A 21,968-nucleotide genomic window follows, 5' to 3' on the forward strand; every position below is an offset into this window, starting at 1 on the left:
AGAAAACCAACTAGCCTACCTTCCGGGTAACCCAAGGCATAAGGGGAGGCAGAGTGATCAACCTTCATCTGGAAAACCATCTGAACCAGCCACACAAACTAATAAGGTAATCATTCCTAAAGAGACATGCTTGTCTTCTGGAGAAAGTGAAAATCTTACTTAAAATCTTTGCAATCGGCATCCATTCCATTTGGCAAACCTCTGCCATTTATTTTAGAATCCTCCTCATCTCCTTGTTTAAGATCTCTGTTTGTGTCCTCCTCAAATGGAGAAGCTTTGCCTTTCTCATCTCCTTTCTCAGGTCCATCTGTTTCAGCATCTCTAGTGCCCTGAGGAAAAAGAATCTGTTTGATTCTGAATATTTAATAGAACACAAAAAAGGCACCATAAGGTGACCTAAATCTACACTGCAGTGCACGGAAACAACAAAGACACTTTTCATTTTAATTGAGTGGTTCCCTTGTTTACCAAAGGCCAAAAGTGGCATACAAAACCATCATCATTTATAATGGAAGGGCTAATGCAACCTTAACTATAGCGGGGCTAGAAAAGCATTAACACCACAAAGTACACTGACTGCTTCAGAAAGAGAAAGAACGTCTCCTTGGAATCCCAAGGTGTCACGTTTGAATCATCACGTTCAGGGCTCTCCTTCCCTACAAGGAATTACAGTTTCACCTTGGTGGCTGGTCTGCTCTGTAGGATAATTAAGCCCAAACACCTCCCCGAATGCTCCAATGACTAAGGCTTCTCCCAAAATGCAACAAGGATAACCAAATATGACAAAACCCAAACAGAACCACAGGGAGACACCCAAGTGATTGGCTGAGTCTTGCTCCCAAGTACTGAGGTACTTACAAAAGCTCCTTTCCTAAATCGAGAGTCCAATTTCTCTGCAGGAGAAGAACTTAGGACATATTCTACCATGCTCACGCCAAGGCCCCCACTCTCTGACCGCGGAGACAGGACTGCATTTACTTCACTGTTTCCATGAAAACCCTGTCCAGGTCTTCTCTGCACCATAATAGGCTGGGACATCGAATGGTCTGTTGGGAAGAAAGAAGACAAAAACAGTGTCAAGTTAAATGAGGGTATGGACCCCACACACTTCTCCCTGCTTATGTGATCTCTGCAGGGACACCCATGCAACTTTCTCTTGCAACCACTGAGAAGCAGGAAGGAAGAACCACCTGAGGGCAGTGCAGGAGAAAACCTTGGGAAGAGGCCAGCCTGGAGGTTTCACAGGTGCCTTCGGGGAAGAGAATTCCCAAAAGAAGAGTAATTGGAACAAGGTGGGAGAATGATGCTCACCTGACAGGAGGCAGTGTCACAGTCATATCCTCAGAAAAAAATCTTACCTTCCCCCTTAGAATCAATACTGAGTATTGGTTGTAAGGCAGAAGAGCAGTAAGGACTAGGCAATGGGGGTGAAGTGACTTCTTTCAAGAAAGGCTGAAAGGAGGCAATCCATCAGCATCACAATAAAAAGCAAGTACTCTTGATTCGTTTTAGACTGAGTTTCAGTCATAATTTATTTTATCAATACTCTACAAGAGAGGGAAGGAAGGAAGGGAAATATTTAGTGAACGTAGCATTTACAGAGCATTTACTATGTGCCAGGTCCTACAAAAAGCACTGCATAATAATTATCTCAGGTGATCCTCACAGCAACCCTAAGAGGTAGGTGCCATCATGACGCCCATTGTCCAGATGAGGAAACTGAAGCAGACAGCAGTTAAGTGACTTGCTCAGGTCCCTTAGTACGTAGTACATGGGTGAGGCTGGAAGGGAAACTCGGGATTCCTGACTCTATGCTCTATTCACCGTGCAACTTAGCTGCCTAGGAATAAAGGATAACGGCAATCTAAAACAAGTAGAAGTACAAAAGATCACCAAACACAAACTCAAAGTAACTGAGGCAAAAACTATTAAAGAAGTTTTTGTCAAAGTTTTGCAGATGGTTCCGACAGAGTATATGATCTCAGCTCCTTCTCTAAATCTAGTCTATGAAAACAATCAACTCTGAAAGGCTGAAGAAGTGGCTAGTTCAGCTAAAAGTTAAATAAATGGTCAATGATTCACTCTAAAAAGTCATACTGGATTGGGAATCCGAACGACTCAAGTCGGAACTCTTTCTCCAGCTGTGTGCCATTGGAAAAGTTTCAGAATCTCTCATTTGTAAATAGAGGGAAGTAGACGTGGTGGCCTCAAAGATGTCTTAAGAGTTCAAAATTTTCCATTATCATCATCAAAAGGACAACAAAGAAGATATTCTTGTTTCGGTCCATTTCTAACTGACATTCTGACCCTAATTCCAAGTTGACTTGCTCCTTCCCAGCCTTACTCCTGGCCAAGGCTAAGCCGCCTATGTGTACAAGAGATGGTTCCCCCAGTCATCTCCCCCCTCTGTCCCGATTCCTTCTTTCTGTCTACAAATATGTCCATGGTTCTCCTCCTCGCCTGACCTTCCATTGCTATTATCGTCCTAATTTCCTCTTCTGCCTTTTGTGGCCAAATGCCTCGGAAAGGTTGTCTAGGAGCAGGGCCTCCATTTCCTCGGCTCTCTCCAGATTTCTTTGGTGCCAAATTCAATCAATTTTCCCCCTCAATCCTCATCCTCCGTGACCTCTCTGCAGCCCTGGGCACTGCTGATCCCTCCTCGTTGAGCCTCTTTCTTTCTAGGTTTTCAGGATACTCCTTTCTCCTGGTTCTCCTCCTGCCTCTCTGACCACTCTTCCCGTCTCCTTTGCTGGACGCTCCTTAGTTCACACTCTCCTAATCTTTTCTCCTTCCAGACCAGTGACCTCACCACCCTCCTACATGCAATGACCATCTCTCTGCTACCCACCCTGCTCTAATCTCTGCTGAGTCCTCTCGAGCTAGATAACCAGTAAATACCTTAAAATTCCCGGCCCAAAGAGAACTCATTTTCCCCCGTATCCTCTCCCCTACCCTTTCGATCTTCCCTTTACCGCGGAGGGCAACAAGTGTTCTGAGTCGCTCAGTCTCCCAACCCAGGAGTGTGGGCTCCTTACTCTCATGCCCCATACCCAAGCTGGTGCCAAGGCCTCTGTTTCCCCTCTATAGCATCTCTTGGGCATCCCCTCTCTGGTGCAGCCTCTGCCTATCTCCAGGTTGTCCCCTCTCCAGTTCATCCTCCATTCAGCCCCCCTAAAGGGATTTTCCTAAAGCCCAGGTCTGATCCTCCCCCCCATCTCTTGGCTCTGGGGATTCTCTCTGAGCATCTCTACCTCCCAGGCCTAGAATGCGCTCTCTCTCCTCCTTCCTGGCTCCCTTGAAGTCCTGTCTCCAATCTCACCTCTGGCTTTGAGTCCATGTGTTTGCCCGTTGTGTCTCTCATTATACTGTGAGCTCCTCCAGGGCAGGTTCTTACTGCTTCTTATTGTATTCCCAGGGCTGGGCACACTATAGGCACTTCATCAAAGTTTACTGAACATGTGAACAGTCATCAGTTACAAAGAAGTCCCCTGTGAGGCAGCTGTGGTGGCTCAGTGGATGGAGAGTCAGGCCTAGAGATGGGAGGTCCTGGGTTCCAATCTGGCCTCAGACACTTCCCAGCTGTGTGACCCTGGACAAGTCCCTTCACCCCCATGGCCTAGCTCTCACCACTCTTTTGCCTTGGAGCCAATACACAGTATTGACTCCAAGACGGAAGTGAAAGTTAAAAAAAAAAAAGGTCCCCCAGAGATGTGAATTCTTTGGGCCTATGATTTCCCTGACACAGGAACTTCCAAAGAAACCACTGTACCCAGACAGAATGGAATCTTATCCCCAACTTCCAGTCCAAGAGCAGGGAGAAGTCTCCCTGCATGTGGAGATTGACCTTGAACCCAGGTCTTCCGGGCTCCTGCCAGTGAACTGGCCTCTCTTTACGGCACTTCAGACTGCCTCCATTTTTTGGAAAAGGTTCCATCTTAGTTGTCTCCACGCCTGATAGGCGAGAAAGGTGCAAGGGCAGCCAAGAAGCCTGATCCACTCTGAGGTGGAATCATAATTTGGGGCCTGCAGAGATGCCTCTAAGCATGGCCCAAAGCTAAACAAAGTCACTGAGAAGCTGGAAGGCCTCAGGGGACAAAAGGCCTTGAAATCCTGCCAGCTAAAGACGGACTGTGGGACATGGACTTGGTTGTCCTGAAAAGAAGCCTTTGAGAGGCACAAAAGGCATCTTCAACCATTTGAAGTGATCTACAGAAAAGGGAAGGGACAGCCAGGTGGGGGAGTGAAAAGTCTGGTATCAGGAAGCTCTAAGTTCATATCTGGCCTCAGACCCTTACCAGTTGGTGACCCTGGACAATTCATTTAAGACTTTGTTTGCCTCAGCTTCCTCATCTGTAAAATGAGCTGGAGAAGGAAATGGCCAACCACTGCAATATTTTATTTATTTATTTAAAACCCTTACTTTCTGTCTTGGAATCAAGTATGTGCATTGGTTCTAAGGCAGAAGAGCAGTAAGGGCTAGGCAATGGGGGTTAAGTGACTCGCCCAGGGTCACCCAGCTAAGAAGTATATCCAGTCTTTAGGTGTGGCTCTCAATCCACTGAGCCACCCAGCTGCCCCAGCTGCAGTATTTTAGCCAGGAAAACCCCAAGTAAGGTCATGAAGAATCACAGACACCAAAGAAAAGGTGTATTATTTTTTGGTCTCATCAAAAACAATGAGGAATGGTACAAAGGGCCACTCTGGGTCTGGATGGCAAACAGGAAAGCTAACAGTTAAGAACTACCCTTCCATTCACTCACAGAAGGGCTTCGATGGTGCTGGCTACAGTGTGAAGACTAAATGACACCTCCTAAACCACCAAGAACCAGCCCTTCCTCTCAAGAAATGCAGTCTAAAAGCAAAGATGACAAGAAAGCGTTCTGCCCAAAGCCTCGACTCAGAGTAAGTGGAGCTGGGGAAGAAGGGAGTGGGGACACGACCAAGTGCGGCAGTCACTGCTCTGAGCCGCCCCCTTCAAGGTGGAGGACGGAAGCAGAGCTGAGAGTTTCCTAGTTGGGCAGATCTGCACTTCTGAGAGATTCATTTGTCTGTTCAATGGAAGGTTGACTGGAGGGGAGAAACTAGAGGCAGCCGGACACCCTGCCCAGGCATGAAACAAGGACAGAAGGAAGCAATACTGGAGATGCTGTGAGGACAGTTTAGACAGGACTTGACAACCCACTAGGCATGGGGCAGCGAAAGTGAGGAATCAAGGATGGCACGCAGGTCAGAAGCCAGGGAGAAGACCAAGACGGTGATCCCCTCGACCACAACTTCAGAAGAACGGAAGGTGGTTCCAGACAAAAGATTCTGGACGTGTTGTGTCCAAGCTGCTGCTCACGGTCCCAGACCACATCCAGACCCCACCACCGTGGTCAGGGCCTTCTCCCCCTCGTCAGCCGACTCTGAAAACAGGAAACCAATCACCACTGCCCAGACACCTGTTTGGCCAAGACTTCCTAATTCACTAGGAGAATGCAACCTCTCTCCGCAAAGCACAGCTTTTCTTTGTGCCCCCAAAGCTTAGCAGAGCACCCAGCACACACATGGTAATCATTTAAGTTTTTTTCATCCGTTTATCCAAGTTTCTGGCTCAGTCTGGAGAAAATAATTGATTTACTTTTGGCTTTCATAAAATCAGTTGATACTTCAACAGACTTAAAAATACTTTCAAGTATTCTCCAAAATTAAAACCGTACAGTTATTATCAGAAAATAATGTCCAGAACACCGAATTATACTTTTTAAAAATCAATCACATAGCTTGAAGATAATAGTTACCTAGCACAACACACTGTTTCCCAACCATCCCTAATGAATGTAAATAAATAGAAATGTTCAGGTAAACTGAAGTAAGACAGGTCAATTTCCCAATGCCTTCTTTTTAAGCCTTAAATACAATAAACCAAAATGTCCACCAACGAAATAAAGGAATCTTATCCTCATTTCCTTTTCTGACATAGCTACATTATAACAAGAATCTAATTCACTGCTATAAAATTCATAATATGCAGTTTCAAAAACACTAGGCAAAGTTATATCAAAGTATGCATTGTGGTTATAGAAAGAAATGGAGCTTAGTATTAAAAATTTGCTGAAATTCTTGCCTCTAATTTTTCATTATTTAAATACATTCATGTAATTAAATCTCTAAATTCTAGTCTTAAAAGGAATTATTCATTTAGATTAAGAAATGTTAAGAACATTTTTCTGGCTTAAAGAAAGCCAACTCTTAATATCCACTGACCTAATGATATAAATTTTAAAAATATGTAACAATGAGATGACCTAAAACTTTCCAAATTTCTATAAAAAAGTATATAATCTGGGTCTGAACAGAGCCGCTAATTCAGGCAAATTCCTGACGTTAGAAATTATTTGAAGCTTGAAGATTTTTGAAGGCTTCCAAGTCTTTGGTTTTTGGTTAAGCCATTTTTACCCCAAAATGTGAAGACGACGACAACTCAAGCATCACATTGGATTTAACTGTTATTAACCAAAAACTGGTTGCTGCAGGAGCTCTTCAAAGTAACTAACTCTCTGAAGCAGTGCTATATTCAGTTTTCTTTATTTATGGAATTGAGTCAAATGATCTGGTATAATTTAAAGGGTATTTCAAATCCCCTTAAGAAACACTTCATTTTACCAACATCTTTTAGGAAACTCACTATAAAAGTTAAATCTCTTTTAATATTCTTCTTAAGAATCAGGAATTTAACCCCTCATACAAAGAGGTGGCGAGCACAAGTCTGAGTGTTTCAAGTTGAACATTAGAAATGTTATTATTAGTTCTACACCAAGTGTTGGCTAAGCATCAATCTGTGTAAAACACTGTGTTCCAGTCTGGGGCACCAAAGTGAACCTCTCTTCTCTCCAGGAGGAAGAACGAGAGAGCTATGCATATAGACATGTATCAAGGAAAGCTTCCTGGAGGAAGGAGGCAGCACTGGAGCAAAGCCCTGAAAGAAACTAGGAATTCTGGGAGGATACACAACCTGGGCAAGGGCAAAGGTGGGAGGTGTATAGCAGTCAGTCAGGAAATAGGGATTAAATGCTGACTGACTGACCAAGGAGGGAACTCGAAGGCTAGAGTCAGAAGCCACTGACACTCTCTAAGTCACCACCAGGGGGACCAGGTCAGTCAGGGATTTCCAAACCGGAAGGTAGTGTGTGCTCTGGAACTTGATTTAAACATGAATAAACAGCAAGGACTTTGCTGGTGATCTCAGCTTAGGAAATAAAGATTAGCGGAGCAATGATCATCGATTCATAGAAAGCAATCACTTACGAGGAGTACCCCAAGCAGTCTCTCTCCATTCATCGTCCCCAAGAAAGACGCTTTTTTGTCCATCTTTTGTGGAATCATCAGGTTCCCAAAATTTTTTGGTAGGCAAAAGCTATTTTGGAGAGAAGAAAAGGATCATGTTTAACTTGTGCTACGAAACGCGAGTCATCATGCAGTTAAAGGGAAAGCATTTCAATACTGACATGTGAAAGAAACTACTCTACGAAAATCTGGGAAGGAGCCCGTTAACTCATTCGACTGATTCAAAGTAGACTCATAAACCGGCTTGTCCTCTGGCGGGGTGACTCCACATTGAGGGCTTATCCTCAAATAAAGAAGCTAAGAAAACGACTTCGCACAAATGTGTTCACAGCACCGCTGTGCAGATACAAGGAATGGGAAGCAACACAAACAGACCACAAGAGAGCAGCCAAGCACAGTTGGGCACGAGGACATCATGGAAAACAGACAGACAGACAGACACGAAGAGGTGATGGGATACAACGAGCAAGGAGGGCCAGACTCAGGGGTCTGAAAACCTGGGTTCCAACTTGACTCCCATTTGCCCTGGGCCTGAGCATCTTCCTAGGACTGTTTCTGTGGGTGGGCCTAGATGACAAGGGAAGTGTACAGCCTCTCCTCAATGGCCCTGACCATGCCAAGATACAGGGGGCAACAGTGGTCAGGTCCAAGGGCACACCAAAGGACCAAAAAGGGAACTGCAGTGAAAGGTATGGGGACAACAAGCCATATATTAAAAGGGGGAAAAAAGGTAGTTGTAACGCTGTCTAAAAACCCTCCCTAGTGCTAGAAAGAGGACTCTGTGAGCACCTCACAGGCAACTGTGTGTAAGGGGGCTCCAGTCCCCCAAGCCCTCAAGGACGCCTTCTCCGTGGCGCATGAGCTCCTTGTCCAATCTGATCCCCAGGGAAAGGAGCAAGGAACAGAAGCTGCCTTCCACAGGGCACTCTCTACCTGCCCGCCCATTCGTCTATCACCTTCTTTGCCCCTCCAGCCATGACCAGGAGCATGTGACTTCATGATTCAGAGGTGGACACTGACGCTCAAGAGAAGGTGACTTCCATGACCATAGAGCTACCAGCGACCCTGGATGGACAAGAATCTGGATCTGAGGATCTGGCCTAGGGGCTACCTCCTACAATTAGGCATATTGTGGGAAACATTCAGGGGATCCCAGGGCCTGGGGGTGAGGAGGACAGGATAGGGGGCCGGGAGACAAGGTCAAGGCTATTTTCTTAATCATATGGAAACACTCAATTTCTAAAATGGTAAATATCTATAATTCTGACCCATAGAGCATCAATCTTACAATCATTTTTAAAATAGGGGTCTAGTACTAATATATGAGATTTGCTGATTTAGAACAATTCCCTCTTAAATTGTTGTGGCTATTTCACATGACCCATATTTCCCAATATACCTTCTCCTTCTGAAGAGCCAGCCCTCATTTTCTTTTAGGGGGAATAGTTTGGTAAAATTAATCAATACATCATTAACTCTACCATATGCAATGGTCCAGACCCAGTGTTCTACTTCTGACCCCCAGGGATTAAGTGACTTATTGAAGGTCACACACATGAATGAATCCAAATTCAGAGCTTCTTTCTCTTTTCCCCCTGAGCACTGCCTCCCCAAATCTTCTAAGGATTCCCTGCCTTTCTGGATTTCTTATATTCTCTCTTCTCATCGGTCTTGTTTTTGGTTTTGACAGTGGTAAGCCTGGACTGGAAATCATCAATTTTGGTTTTTAGTCCTCCTTTGATCAGTGTGACCAGGGAATAAACTCTGAGCTTCAGTCTTGCCTGGAAGAAAAGCTTTCCCCCTTGGACTTTTATACCTTCAAAGACTAAGACATCCAGATGTTTTCTTCTTTAAAAACCCTTACCTTCTTCAGGATCGGTTCTAAGGTAGAGGAATGCTAACAACTAGGTAATTGGGGTTAAGTGACTTGCCTAGGGTCACACAGCTAGGAAGTGTCTGAGGCCAGATTTTAATCCAGGACCTTCTATCTTCAGACCTAACTTCCTATCCACTGAGCCACCTACCTGACCCTGCCCATCTGTTTTCTAAAAGAGTCAGTCAGTCAATGAACACAGAACTCCCTTGGACAGCAAAATTAACCTATGACAAAGAAGGGCCCTAAACTACTACAGATTTGAAGTTAGGCTTTGAGCCATTTGTCCCTAATGCTCTAGCAATCTATACCTCAAATCTAACTTTTAAAAGCCTGTTCATTAAATTAAAAAAAAAAGGAATCATTAAAGCAAATATGACTTTCTCTTGGCAAAACTGAGGTCAAGCTAAGCCCTCATTCCAGGTGTTCACAAAAGATACTTTAGCTTAATCAAATGTTTATAAATCAATGTTACATGTAAGGCAGAAAAAATTACATGCTAAGCCTTCCTGGAAGGGCCTTTGAATGGCAGCCATATAGTAACGGCCTCCCCGAGAGCAGAGGGGCAAGTGTGGCTCTTTTTGGCTTCTGTCTTTACCTGCAATGGCTTTCTCACATTCCCCTCGATTTCCAAATAACCAGAAAGATTTGAGACAATACAAGGCCAAGAGGATGCCCAGGAAAACCTTCCCCATATTTTCATACAGGTAACTCACGAGTCATCAATGAGAACTATGAATTCATTCCTTTTTAAAACCCTTATCTTCTTAGAACCAGTACAGTTCGAAGGCATTAGAGTGGTGAGGCTAGGACTGCAGGACACCCCCCAGCCCCGGCAGCCATCTCCATGCTGGGGGCTACCTAGCTTCCCCTGAATTCATTATTAAAGCTCTCCAGGCCAAACTAGAACAGCCTGGCCTAAGTCACTCCTGAAATGTGGCTCTACTAAAAATATGCTCTCTCCAGAGTCATCAAAGCCCTCCTTCAAGGGACCTTTCCTCATGGATCACCATTCTCGGCCTTAGAGCACATTTGACAACTATTCCTCCAGCCCAGCCCAGCCCAGCCCAGCCCCTCCCCTCCCACGACTATCTTCTGCTGGTTTATAGGACTCAGCTCCAACAGCCCAGCCCAAAGCCTTCTTTGGCCGCTCAGTCCTCCTCTGTGGAAACTCCCTCCAAACTGCCAAAGGTCTGCTGCGGCTCTAATCCCTCCACCAGTTCCAGACCCACTGAATTAGATGAGCATGTAGGTGACGCTCCTCTCCTGTCTTCAGGACTACCAAGAGCCTTCATCCAATTCGTAGCCCATCAGCCTGGAGAGCCTATCAAGGAAAGGAAGATGCCCTGCCTGGCCTAACATGCTTTGGAGAAGACATATTGGTTCCCCTTCTCTAAATGCTCTCAAAGAATGCCTTGAATGATCTAGTCTGAGCCGTTCCCAGGCCTCTAATGTGCCAGCTAGCACCTTGTCCCGTTCACACCCAAGGACCCTCTCCCTCTCCCTCTCCCATTCACCTTCACAGGGCACCTACATTCCTTCCCCCACCTCCTGTTCCACCTGGTAAATGGTAGAGCAAAGGAAGGGAGAACAGCAGAGTCCACGAGGCTAGTGCTTAGGCTAGGAAAACTCCAAGTTCTACCTGCAGGCCTAAGGAAGCTCTTATCCCAGAGGGTGGGGGGACTCTTACTCTAAGAGGCAAGCTCCTTCTTGTCCACTTCTAGTCAGTCCCCTGTGCCTGGAGGCAAATGTAAATAAAATGGGTCCAAAGCTGTGCTGCTCAGAAGGCAAAGTGAGCAAGTGCATCCCCCTGGGGCGGAGGGTGGGGGTGGTCAGGGAACTTGGCTCTTTTCTCTGACCACCTCAGACAAAGCCTTCTACTGGTCACAAGCAGAAATGCTGGGGCTGGACGGACACCATTCATCCCCATTAAATGGAAAAACCCCCAAACCCAAATGCCCAAGGCCTGAGGGCTCCTGTTAGCTAGCTCTGGCACCCAAGGAGAGTGCACTGTCCGCCTCCTCACCACCCAAAGGGGCTCGTGCCCATACTACACATGCAATGCTCTCCAGGTGCTTCCTACAAGGCGAATGGGCAAAATCCCATTTTTGCAGAACAATTCAGACCCCCGTCATTCTATGGAAAAGACCTTTTCATTAACAGGATTGGGAGATTTAAGAAAATAACAAAGAAAACTTTATGGATGCTGACACTTACTTACTTCAACACTTAAGTTTACAGAGTGGAAGAATTCTGGGGTGCAACAAAAACGCCTCACCTGTCAGAGGGCAGGAGGAGAGGAAGGCTGGTGAGAGACCCCCACAGGCAAAGAAGGAAATCCCTGAAGGTTCCTAGCTGCCTGTGAGACGGGGAAAGACAGAAAGGCTGGTGGGAGACAGATACCCAGAGAAGAAAAGCTGCACAGGTTCTGAGTCCCCTGTCACGGGGTTGGGGGGGAGCATCAGGGAGGGATCAAATGACAAAAAAGGAAGGACTCTGAACAGCTGAATGGGAAGGAGGCTCTGGTTGATACTGCCACGCCCTGGGTCTCCGTCTTGAGTTACAAATTCGAGGACGCTGCAGCCCCTTCCATTGCCCCAAACCTACGTTCTGTGGAAAAGACTCCCGATAAATGGGATTTCGCAGGACCTGTTTCAGACACTCATAGGATTGCTCCTCTTTTCTCAGTAGGCAAACTGCCAAAAAAGCTGCCCCTTTGCCCGGTGGTACTCAGGTGGTGGACACTGCTTTGCTCAAGAGTCATCTCAACTACCCCCCCCAATCCCGGGTTTCCCTTTTCTCCCTTTCAAAGAATAGGGCTGGAGTCTGTGCATGAAGGAGGAACCTGGGGCCCAGAGGGCCGGTTCACAGCCTGGTTAGAGAAGCCTGACAGCTTTGCTTGGGATCTGGCCCATGTAGCCAGGTCTGGGTCTCTGCCTCTCTCCTCTCCCTGCCACGGATGCCAACGCTGCCCAAGAAGACAGACACTCCTCCACAAGGGGCAGCGGGGTAGACGAGCTGAGGTCGTCAGGGGCTGAGCCTCAGTCTTTGGCAGCTCTCTGGAGAAGGGGAGGGGAGGCTGGGGCCTGGCCCTGACTGGCTAGTTCTCGGCTCTACAGGCACCCTGGGCAGGGAAGCCACCGGTTACCAAGTCTTCAATGTCTATGCCCTGGTGAGAGCGCTAAGTAGGGCGTGTGAAAGTGGGAGTCAAGGACACCCGAGTTCCAATCTTGATGGCTATTAACTGTGACTCTGGCCAAGACAAGGAAGCTCCCTGGGGCCACAGACCTATCATCACTCACTTGCTAGGGTTCCTGGGGAAAGTAATGATTAAGCATTCTGGAAAGCTAAAGGGGCTGCAGAAATGCCAGTTCCTCTCAGTGGCTCCCTCAGCCTCGTGGGGGGAAGGAAGAGGAGAAAAGGGAAGCTCAGGAAGCTGCAGGAGGCTGGGCTGACCCCAGCAGCAGGCCTCAGGAACAGCAGAACAGGGAGGGGGCTGAGCTGTGGCTCTCAGCACAAACTAGCCACCAAGGGGTTCCCACCGCTCTGCCTCCCTCTGACAATCTCAGTGACTCCCCCAGATGCAAATGACCACACTGAAAGCCCACAAGTGCCAGGAGTTGTCAAAGAAAGCCTGCAGGGAGGGGGGCTGAGCGGATGGCTTTGGGGCGGGCACTTCCTGCTGCTGCTTTCAAGAACGTGTCGATGGAGGGCCTGAGTCCAAAGGCTTCTGTGAATATTTACCTCTCCCATTCCCCGAGATTCTAATGCAAGAGCTTGAAAATCATGATTCATTTCATCCACGGATCAAACCTGTTGGGCAATAAAAAGAAAAGGAAAATTAGACTCTTTTACTCCACAAGCAGGCCTGCCTTCACTTCCAGCCCACCTCTAGAGAGGCTCTTTGGGGCCTCTCACCTCCCCCAGGCCACAGAGAAATGACAGAATTCACTCTCTTAACAAGGGAAGTGCTCTTATCACTGTCAACAACCATGGTTCACTTTGTTGTTTCAGACTTCGAAATTCCTCATTTCCAATAGAACTAAGGGTTCCTTAAGTACTCCTTTAACACCCATCTACAACAAACGCATGCCAACAATTAAGACCATTCAAGCCAGGGTACAGCTCACAGCACCCCCAAGCCCCTAGAAGGGGATGTTGGGGTTCTACTTGCTGCCTCTCAGAACCAAGTTTTCGAAGCCACCCCGTGCGTGGTGCTCCACAGCTCCAACTTAGATGTTTGCCATTCTTCTAGTCTTATACTTCTTCCTTCCTCCCTGCCTGCCTGCCCAGGAGTTAGGGACCCTGGCCAGCAAGGAGGCCTCCTCCCACCACTGTCGCCTACATTCGATTCTTCATTACCAAGTAGCCCTGGTCCTCTTTCTCTGGGAAACTGCCACATAAATCCCTCCTGCTCCCTGCCTCCCCAGAAAGCTCCAACAAACAATAGCAATGTAGAAAAGCACTTCCAAGCTGGCACAGGCCTTCAGACAGGTGATTTCACTCAACCTTCCCAAGAACCCTGGTGGGAAGATGCTATTCTTATCCCCATTTTGCAGACTAATTTCCCAATGTCCATGCACTGAGGGGAGACAGCAGGATGAAAAGGGGAGCCTTTCCCAGTCTGAACAACCTTTCTAGATTGGTTTCCCTTGGTTTCCTTTGTCAAACTCTTTCTTCAGGCCAAAATGACCCACCCAATACTCTCTACATTCAGCACGCCATCTCCCACCTCCATGCCTTTGGTTCTTGTCAGCATTTCAGATACTGGGAGTCCTTGCACAAGGGCATCTCTGATAGAAAACTAAGGGAACCTATGCATGCAGTGTAAGGATTCTATGTGAAATTGGCCTTGGTGTTGCTTAAAGGTTGACTAAAGATGGTCAAAGGAAGCTAGAGGTGAAGGAAGAAAGGTGTTGAAAGGTACGTTTTGGCAGGTTGACTACTCTCCCACTCACTCCTCCATAATATTATTGAGGGGTGCTGCTTTGGAAATTGGGGTTCCCCTGTTGTAAGGGTGATGGGAAGATGAAGGCCTCCCCAATCAGATGATTTAAGAGGCTCCCCTGATTTCCCTGGCACAAGATGTTATGGAGACAAGCCTCCCGGAGTCTTTGGGTCTTGACTAGCACTCTGCTATGGCTGACTTAAACACAACAGATATCCTTCCTCTAGCTCCTACGAATAAGCCTCAAGAAAAATATCTGGCTGCGTGTAAGATTTGATGAGCAATAAATGTAAGGAAATTGGGGTCCCTAACTGGTCCTTCACTCAGGCAGCCATTCAGCCTAGTTTCACCAGCCCTTACCCACTAATTCTGTCAAACCTATTTATAATACTATTGGACTAAGGAAATGTCAAAGCAGGTGCAAAGGGTAAAAGGAGAGAGTCCTCAACCCTCCCGAGTCTGAAGAGTTTGACACTCTGTTGAGATGTTCCTAGAGGTACTCCGCTGTTGTAGTAACTTGGTAGGAGAAATCTCAGGACTATACACAGATGAATCCTTTTTAGGATTTGGCAAGATCCACAGCAAGAAATTGCTTCCTGCCTGTTTGAGGTCTCTGCTCAAAAGCCCCTAGAATTCTTCACAGATCTTTGCTAAGTCCCCTCTTCTCTCCCAGCATCCTCTGCTCCCAACAGTCTTTGCTGTCCATCATCTCTTCTTTCAATGTTCCATATTTTCCCCTTTTGGAACCTGCCCTTACAGAAGGATGCTATAGCTAAGGAAAAAGAGTTCAGCCACTAGGCTACATGGACTGGCAGGATCTGAACAGGCCAAGTCTGGAAAGACTGACATGGGAAATAGCTAAAGTGGGATAGAAAAGAAGGCCAATGATAATGGAAGGCTCTCTCTGCTGAAAAGAATAGAAGGACATCATGAGGCCTTCCTTTTGCTCAGCTAGGCCCAAATGGAGGGAGTGGACGAAGGCAGGAAAGACAAAGCAATCCTTACAGTGGCGCAAAGGGGCGATGAGGTACCTGGCTCCCTTGAGTAACGAGATCTTCTCTTCCAGCTAGAGATCTGGCTAAGCTGAAGCCTCAACCTCTGATGTCCCCCTCAACACCAGCTCTACCTTGACAGGAAGAAATCCAGGTCACAGAAAGGCTTCAACAGAAGGCCAAGAAATCTGAACCTGATTATTAGTGGCCACTAACCGGGGGGATGTGGCCACGTGACAATTACAGAAAAATGACTTGTAACATGGTCATGAATAAACTCAAAATCCAGATATTTGGATACAGCTGGGGGAAAGGAACTGAGGAGTGCAGGGATCTCACCACATCATTGCATGGGAAGTCGAAGCTCAAGAGGTAATCTAAAGGACCTGGACAAGCCACAAGGAGATGATCCTCTGGATGGACAGTCAGAGGAAAATGATGATTTGGGAAACAGTCTGGCACAGACTCCAATGATCTGGACCATTATTTGTGTGCTTTCTGCCAAAAGCAGGACAGAATATTTCTTGCCTCCAAAGTGGTCATTCCATTCTCTAAAGATGAGAGGAATCAACACAGGGAAACCCGATTCTGGAAAAGATTCTCATCAATGAGAAAGCACTGGAAGCTGGGGTAGACATGGGAGCTCGACACTGAACCCAAACTTCTGGAAAAGGACAAAGCACTGAAGAAAGGGTAGGCAATGGAGGATTGATGCTGAAATTCAGCATCATCTGAAAATACCACAAATACCTCAGGAGAGCTAAAGCTCAGAGCTGCAATCTAAGGTTGACAAAGGAAACAGGGAGAAGAGTTTTGATGGGGAGACAAGACCACTGCCACAACAGGTGGGATGACTGACAAGGTCTGGGAAAGCACAGTGGTTCAACCCTCTGCTAAGGAGAAACCTCTTTGGCTTTGGCTTGGAAAGGACAATACGAAAACTCGTAATGAGGCTAAGAGTTGCCAGGGCAAAGCAAAACATATCTTTGAGGTCTAAAAGGTCTGCCAGCAACCTCCAAACGATGAGAGGTTCTGGCACACTTTGAGAAGATTAAACAATGTCCCAGCTTTCAAAAACAGAAAGAAAATGGGAGTCGGCAAACTTTAGGTCAGCAAACGAAGTTAGATTCCTGTATCATTACAAGTATAGCTGGTAAAAATCCAGAAAAGGAAGCATTATATGTTAGAGATCACACTGCAAATCTAGAAAGTGTCCAGTGGGCTGTGGGTTCTCACAAGTTCTTCAAGCAAAGATGGGATGACCACCTGTTGAGTACAAGGCAGACAAGATTCTTAGAAACTGATCCAACTGGCCCAACTCCCCTTTCCAACCAAATTATGATTCTAGAACCTCCCCCAGGACAATAGCTGACTCCATATCATATCAAATAAATATAAGACTAGTGAATCAATATAAGTAGCAAGGAATGAGGCATAAATAATGAAACATTTCACAGTGGTTGCTTCTGGGCTCTTTCTATAATTATATAACCCTTCCTATAGTGTTAGGATGACTTGAATGATGGAAAAAGAAATGTAAATTCAAATTAGGCTACGTTTCCCTAAACAGGAACAGAATCTAAAATCACCAGAATGGTGGATGGGGGTAGATATTTGGAAAGAAAAGATTCTGAAGTATATATTAACCTGCAAGAACTTATTATACATTAACTCATCTAACCCAACCTGAAGCTCAGGGAAACTGTTAGGCCAAGACCATCTAGGTTCACGAATGGCATTTCCCTCCTCTACCATATGCCTCTCATTGTCCAACCACACTCCAACAGCATATAACAGGCCTTGGTTGGGAACAAGCTGTGTACAAACCCGGGCAGATCTATAATAAAAATATAATAATGTTCAAATCTAGCATATAATATGTAACAATAAAAACACTAAGAAACTGAGCATTTGGATTGCAGGACAGCATCAAGCAGGTTACAAACAGGCAATCACCAGCATTTGGGTACAAGGTTTTTTGGAGCTCCGGTTAGCAAACTGCACCAACGCAATGCAAAGGCCACAAGGGGAAAAGACAACTTAAAATCCTATTAGGTCATGAAGAGGCAGAGAACACTGGGCACCATGTTTTGCAAACAAGAACAATCCAAAGAGTATAGAGGGAGCCCCCCCCCAATAAAGTCTTCAAGACCTCACCACAGCTCAAGCATTCATACAGCATGGCAGGGGGCTCAAAGGGCTTACCTGGATCTCATTTGATCCTCACAACAGTTCTATGAGATTAGGTATTTATTTTCCTCAATGAGAGGCAGCTGAATGACCCATGAGGGCAGCTAGCTATCGATGAATAGAGTACAGGGCCAAGAGTCAGAAGGGCCTGAATTCAGATCCAGCCTGAGATATGTACTACCAGTGACCCTGGGCAAGTAAGTCATGGCACCTTGTTTGCTTCACTTTCCTCTATCTATAAAATGAGCTGAAGGAGGAAATGACAAACCACTCCAGTATCTTTGTCAAGAAATATCAAATGGGGTCTCAAAGAGCTGGATATGACTGAAACAATTGTACAGAAAGTACCAGGATTGGAGTCAGGAAAAAACAAACAAACAGAAATTTAACCACATATGTGGTTGCAATGGGAAACTATTACACCATGAGAAAGGACAAACAGGATGAGTTCAGAAAAGCCTGGAGAGACTTACATGAACTGATGCAAAGTGAAGAGAGCAGAATTGGGAGAATAATTTATGCAGTTAGCAGAAATACTGTACAATGTGCAAAACACATAACCACAAGGGACTCCCCCCCCCCCCCCGCGGGGATGACACTTTCCACAGTCAAAACAGGAACAGCAAGAATCTGATTGCAGATCAAAGCATGTCATCTTTCACTTTATTTCCTTCATGATTTTTTACTAGAGAAGGAAAAATCCGAATTGCAAAATGTCAGAAAAACTGTCCAAAGTTTTTTTTTTAAACATGTAATTGAAAAAAACAAAATTTCATCGATAGGCTTAAAAAATGTAACCACTTAACATGGACACTGTGATTCTGGGCCAAAGTCATTTCACTTCATCTGTTTTCCTCCGTTTCCTCATCTGTCAAATGAGGGTGATAATAACAGCCCCCACCTAACAAGGCATTCTACAAACCTTAAAGTATTATATAAACACTAGCTGGTGTTACTAATTGGAGTGGAGGCTAAGACTGAGAGGTTTCAGGAACTTGCTTTGGAGTCATGGAGCTAGAAACTGACTTGGGATTCAAATCCAGGGCTTTGTGTCTCAAGGTCAAAAATCCTATCTGTAATGTCACAATGAAGGTGGTGCTGAGCATGAAAAAAGACCGGATGGGGAAGCTGACAACATAAGAAAAATGTTCTCAACAAATCTAATAAGATAAAACATAAGGACCAATGTCTTCTTTGCTGTGTCCCAATTTGGGGATTTCTTGGCAAAGACACGGAAATGGTTTTGTCATTTCCTTCTCCAGATTATTTTGCAGATGAAGAAACTGAGGCAAGTGTCTACACTGGGTCAATCACATTTGGAGTACTAGGTGAGCCCTGGATGCACAAGAATAGGAACATGCCCCAAGCAAGCAGAAAGGGGAAGGGGATTGGAGAAGGGGGGAAGTGATAATGGGCATCCTTGCTTCACCTCAGATGCCACTAGGAAGTTTTCTCACTTCTCCCCATTCCAGACAAGGATTGCTGGTTTTAGATGGATACTAGTCATCATCTGAAAGAAAGTTCCCTCCATTCCCATGATCTCCAGCAGGCCTCTTACAGGAAGGCGCACTATCTCTTCATCTATTGATAATCCTAAGGGTTTTGTTGGTTTGGTTATTATCTGGTCAATCATGCTGACAGTTTCCTACATGTTATGTTGAATCATTCCAGTGTGCCTGCTATAAACCCACCTCACAGACTCTTTTGGCCACATGGGGATTATAGGTATATTCTGGGCCCACAAGTGTTAAGACCAGAATGTAGAAATGACCCTAAAACAACAGACAGGAAAAACCGTGGGACAAGATCCAGCAGAAGAGTTCCATGTAAAGGCATCCCAATTCTGAGGGTGCTGTGGAACTGATTGTCAAGGTTTCTCTCCCAGGATGGCGGGATCACCCAAGGCCTTGGGTCTCACCAAGAGAACACCACAATAAGGACGTACCCATCAAGGGTGTCTGGGGAACACCTTCTCTAGAGGGGGCTCCTGACACTGGTCACATGTAGCTTTGATAATATGGATAGACCACAAATGGGCTCCAGAACTGAATTAAGGAGAGTGGGCTCAGGGGCCTTTGGAAAGTTCCCCAATGCTCTGAACAAGCCAAGCTTCTCCTGAAAAGAGTCTCTCAGAAGGCACAGAATGACCCTCTCCCCAATGGAGAGTTCTATGGGGGCACCCTATGGAGAGCCCCATGGTAAACACTAAGAGATAACACACCGTCAGGGAATGTATGAATGTTGTGATCCTCACAACAACCTGGGAGGTAGGTGTTATTATGACCCCCATTTGACAGATAAGAAAACCAAAGCAGACAAAAATGAAGTGACTTGCACACAGTCTGTGCATAGCACAGACCTGAGAAGGCCAATCACTTAGGAGAATAAGTGACTGCCAAGAAAAAACACCCCTATAGGAGAGCCATACTGCTGTGTCTCCTGCAGTCACAAACCTGGGGGGTGGCCTTATGAACATTCCCCAGGGGATCCTCAGCTCTGGCAATCACCTCCTCAAATATCAGCCTGGTGAAAGGTCTCGGGCATCTGTGGGTGGCATTTGCCTTTCAAAGCCTCACAGACTCAGAAAGGACCTTAAGAATCTAGGGCAGCCCAAAGTCCCAGGACAAACGAGGGGCCACTTCCAGTGTAAGACCAGCCACCAGGCCCTGTCACGGGGCCTACACAGGACGACCTCACTGAATTTAATCATTCCATCTACAGATGATGAATCCAATTTTAGAAAACCATGTGGATGGGATAGTCTGTCAGTGGAAAGGTCCCAATTTCCCAAAGTGGAAAGGCAGGGGGGCTTCACTTTGATGCCTCCCTAAATTCCAGAGCCCAGCAGGGAAAAAAGGAAAAAAAGCAGCAACCACGAGGAGCCAATGGTTTTGTCAAGTCAGACATGTGTGTGTGTGTGTGAGAGAGAGAGAGAGAGAGAAAGAGAGTGAGTGATATTACAGGAGAAAGAAAGTGAGTGATATTACAGGAGTGGAGCCCACCCACACCCTAATCTTTGGGGACAGGAGGCGGCCAACTTGGCCACATCCTGATGATTTCGGATATTCTCTGCCCTGTAGTCAGAAATGGTTTCACACATGCCTAGGAGAGTGTATCAGTGCAGCTGTTAGATAGTACAGTGGATAGAGCACCACGCCTACGATGCAGAAGGACCTGGGCTCAAATCTGGCCTCAGACACACCCTATCTAGGTCACCCCAGGCAAGTCACCAGACCCCTACTGCCTAGCCCTGGCTGCTCTTCTGGGAAGGAAGAATGGAGGAAGTACCTGCCATGTACCAGGTCCTGAGCTAGGCACTTTACAAGATATTCTCTCCTGTGATCCTCACAACAACCTGGGAGGTAGGTGTTATGATGACCCCCATTTGATAGATAAGGAAACCAAAGCAGACAAAAATGAAGTGACTTGCACACAGTATATCATTTTCAGACTTTTCTAATATATTAGTGATGCTGATTTTCCTCTCTTTTTCTGATCTTTAAAAAATACTATTAGAGCAGCTAGGCAGCACAGTGGAAAGAGCACCAACCCTGGAGGCTGCATGGTGTGGGTTCAAATCTGACCTCAGACATTTCCTAGCTGTATGACCCTAGGCTAGTCAATTAACCCCAACTGCCCAGACCTTGCCTTGTTTCTGGTTTAGATTTGATACTAGGACAGGAGGTAGGGATCTTAAAAAACCAAAACTTCTTGTTCTATGGGAAGGATACCACAAATGACATGAACAAAAACATCTTTAAAAAAGAAACATTGGTAAACTGGCCTCATACTGTATCTTTCTTTTCTGAGATGGCTGAACCAAGAGCTACAATGTGTGTAAAGAGTAAAAACGCTCCCAGTTACAATCACTGAATTAGAGCTCATAGGCTAATGGTTCCCATTCGAGAGGTCCTCATAGGGCATCAAACCCAAACTACAAATCCACATCCAAAAGAATTCCCCTGACTACCTCCTCACAAATGGTCATGGAGCCTCTCCTCCAGGGAGAGGATCCCTGCATGGGCAACCACTTCCTTCCTTCTACCTTTCACCAGTTCTAAGCATTAAGGAATTTCTTCTGACATTCGGCCTTCCTTAGCCTCTATATCACTTCTTCCAAGACTCTGCCAAGCAAAGTCCATTTTCTCTTCCATATGACTGACAGCCCCTTTGAACAGGCAGGCCCTCCCATCTTCTCTAGCAGACTTCCCTATTGCCTCCAAACATTCCTCAGTTTCCTCTATCTTGACTTCTCCAATATCTCCCTGCCTATCTCCCTCTTCTCCTCCCCCTTTTCAGCCAAACTCCTGGAAAAACTGTCCACACTCTTTATCCACTTTCTCTCTTCTCATACATTGAAACACTGTAATCCGGTTTCTAAGCTCTTCAGCTGGCTGGAGATATTTTCTCCAATGTTAACAATAATGTTTTTAATTGCAAAATCTTAATGAAGATGGCTTTACGTGTCCAGCAGAACTCTCCCTTGACTTTTCAGTCCCGCAATGCCCATTGGCTATTTTCAAATGGATGTCCTAGAAACACTGATACTATACAATGCTTCCACCCCTCCCATCTTTGTCCCATGACCCTAACCATGCTCCCAAATCTTGCCCTCTTAAAGTTAATTTTTTGAACCCAA

At 45.9% G+C, this 21,968-nt stretch overlaps 1 protein-coding gene across 11 annotated transcripts in view; it reads right to left on the reverse strand.

Moving 5' to 3' along the window:
• Nucleotides 1–21,968, reverse strand: part of PUM2 (pumilio RNA binding family member 2) — a 70,313-nt gene that overhangs the window by 40,380 nt on the left and 7,965 nt on the right. For 5 of the 11 annotated variants that reach the window (XM_056814865.1, XM_056814877.1, XM_056814868.1 and 2 more), the window contains exons 1-4: nucleotides 11,421–11,442; nucleotides 7,288–7,396; nucleotides 859–1,046; nucleotides 160–329 (exon numbers count right to left, since the gene is read on the reverse strand). In XM_056814865.1, coding sequence (XP_056670843.1) covers nucleotides 160–329; nucleotides 859–1,038 — 350 coding nt within the window. In that variant the 5' untranslated portion in view covers nucleotides 1,039–1,046; nucleotides 7,288–7,396; nucleotides 11,421–11,442. Of the gene's footprint in view, nucleotides 1–159; nucleotides 330–858; nucleotides 1,047–7,287; nucleotides 7,397–11,420; nucleotides 11,443–11,477; nucleotides 11,559–12,943; nucleotides 13,013–21,968 lie in introns of those variants that run through there. The other 6 variants (XM_003339883.4, XM_007477941.3, XM_001369389.5 and 3 more) reach the window with 3 other exon arrangements.

The sequence above is a fragment of the Monodelphis domestica genome, chromosome 1, assembly GCF_027887165.1.
Source record: "Monodelphis domestica isolate mMonDom1 chromosome 1, mMonDom1.pri, whole genome shotgun sequence".
Classification (NCBI taxonomy): domain Eukaryota; kingdom Metazoa; phylum Chordata; class Mammalia; order Didelphimorphia; family Didelphidae; genus Monodelphis; species Monodelphis domestica.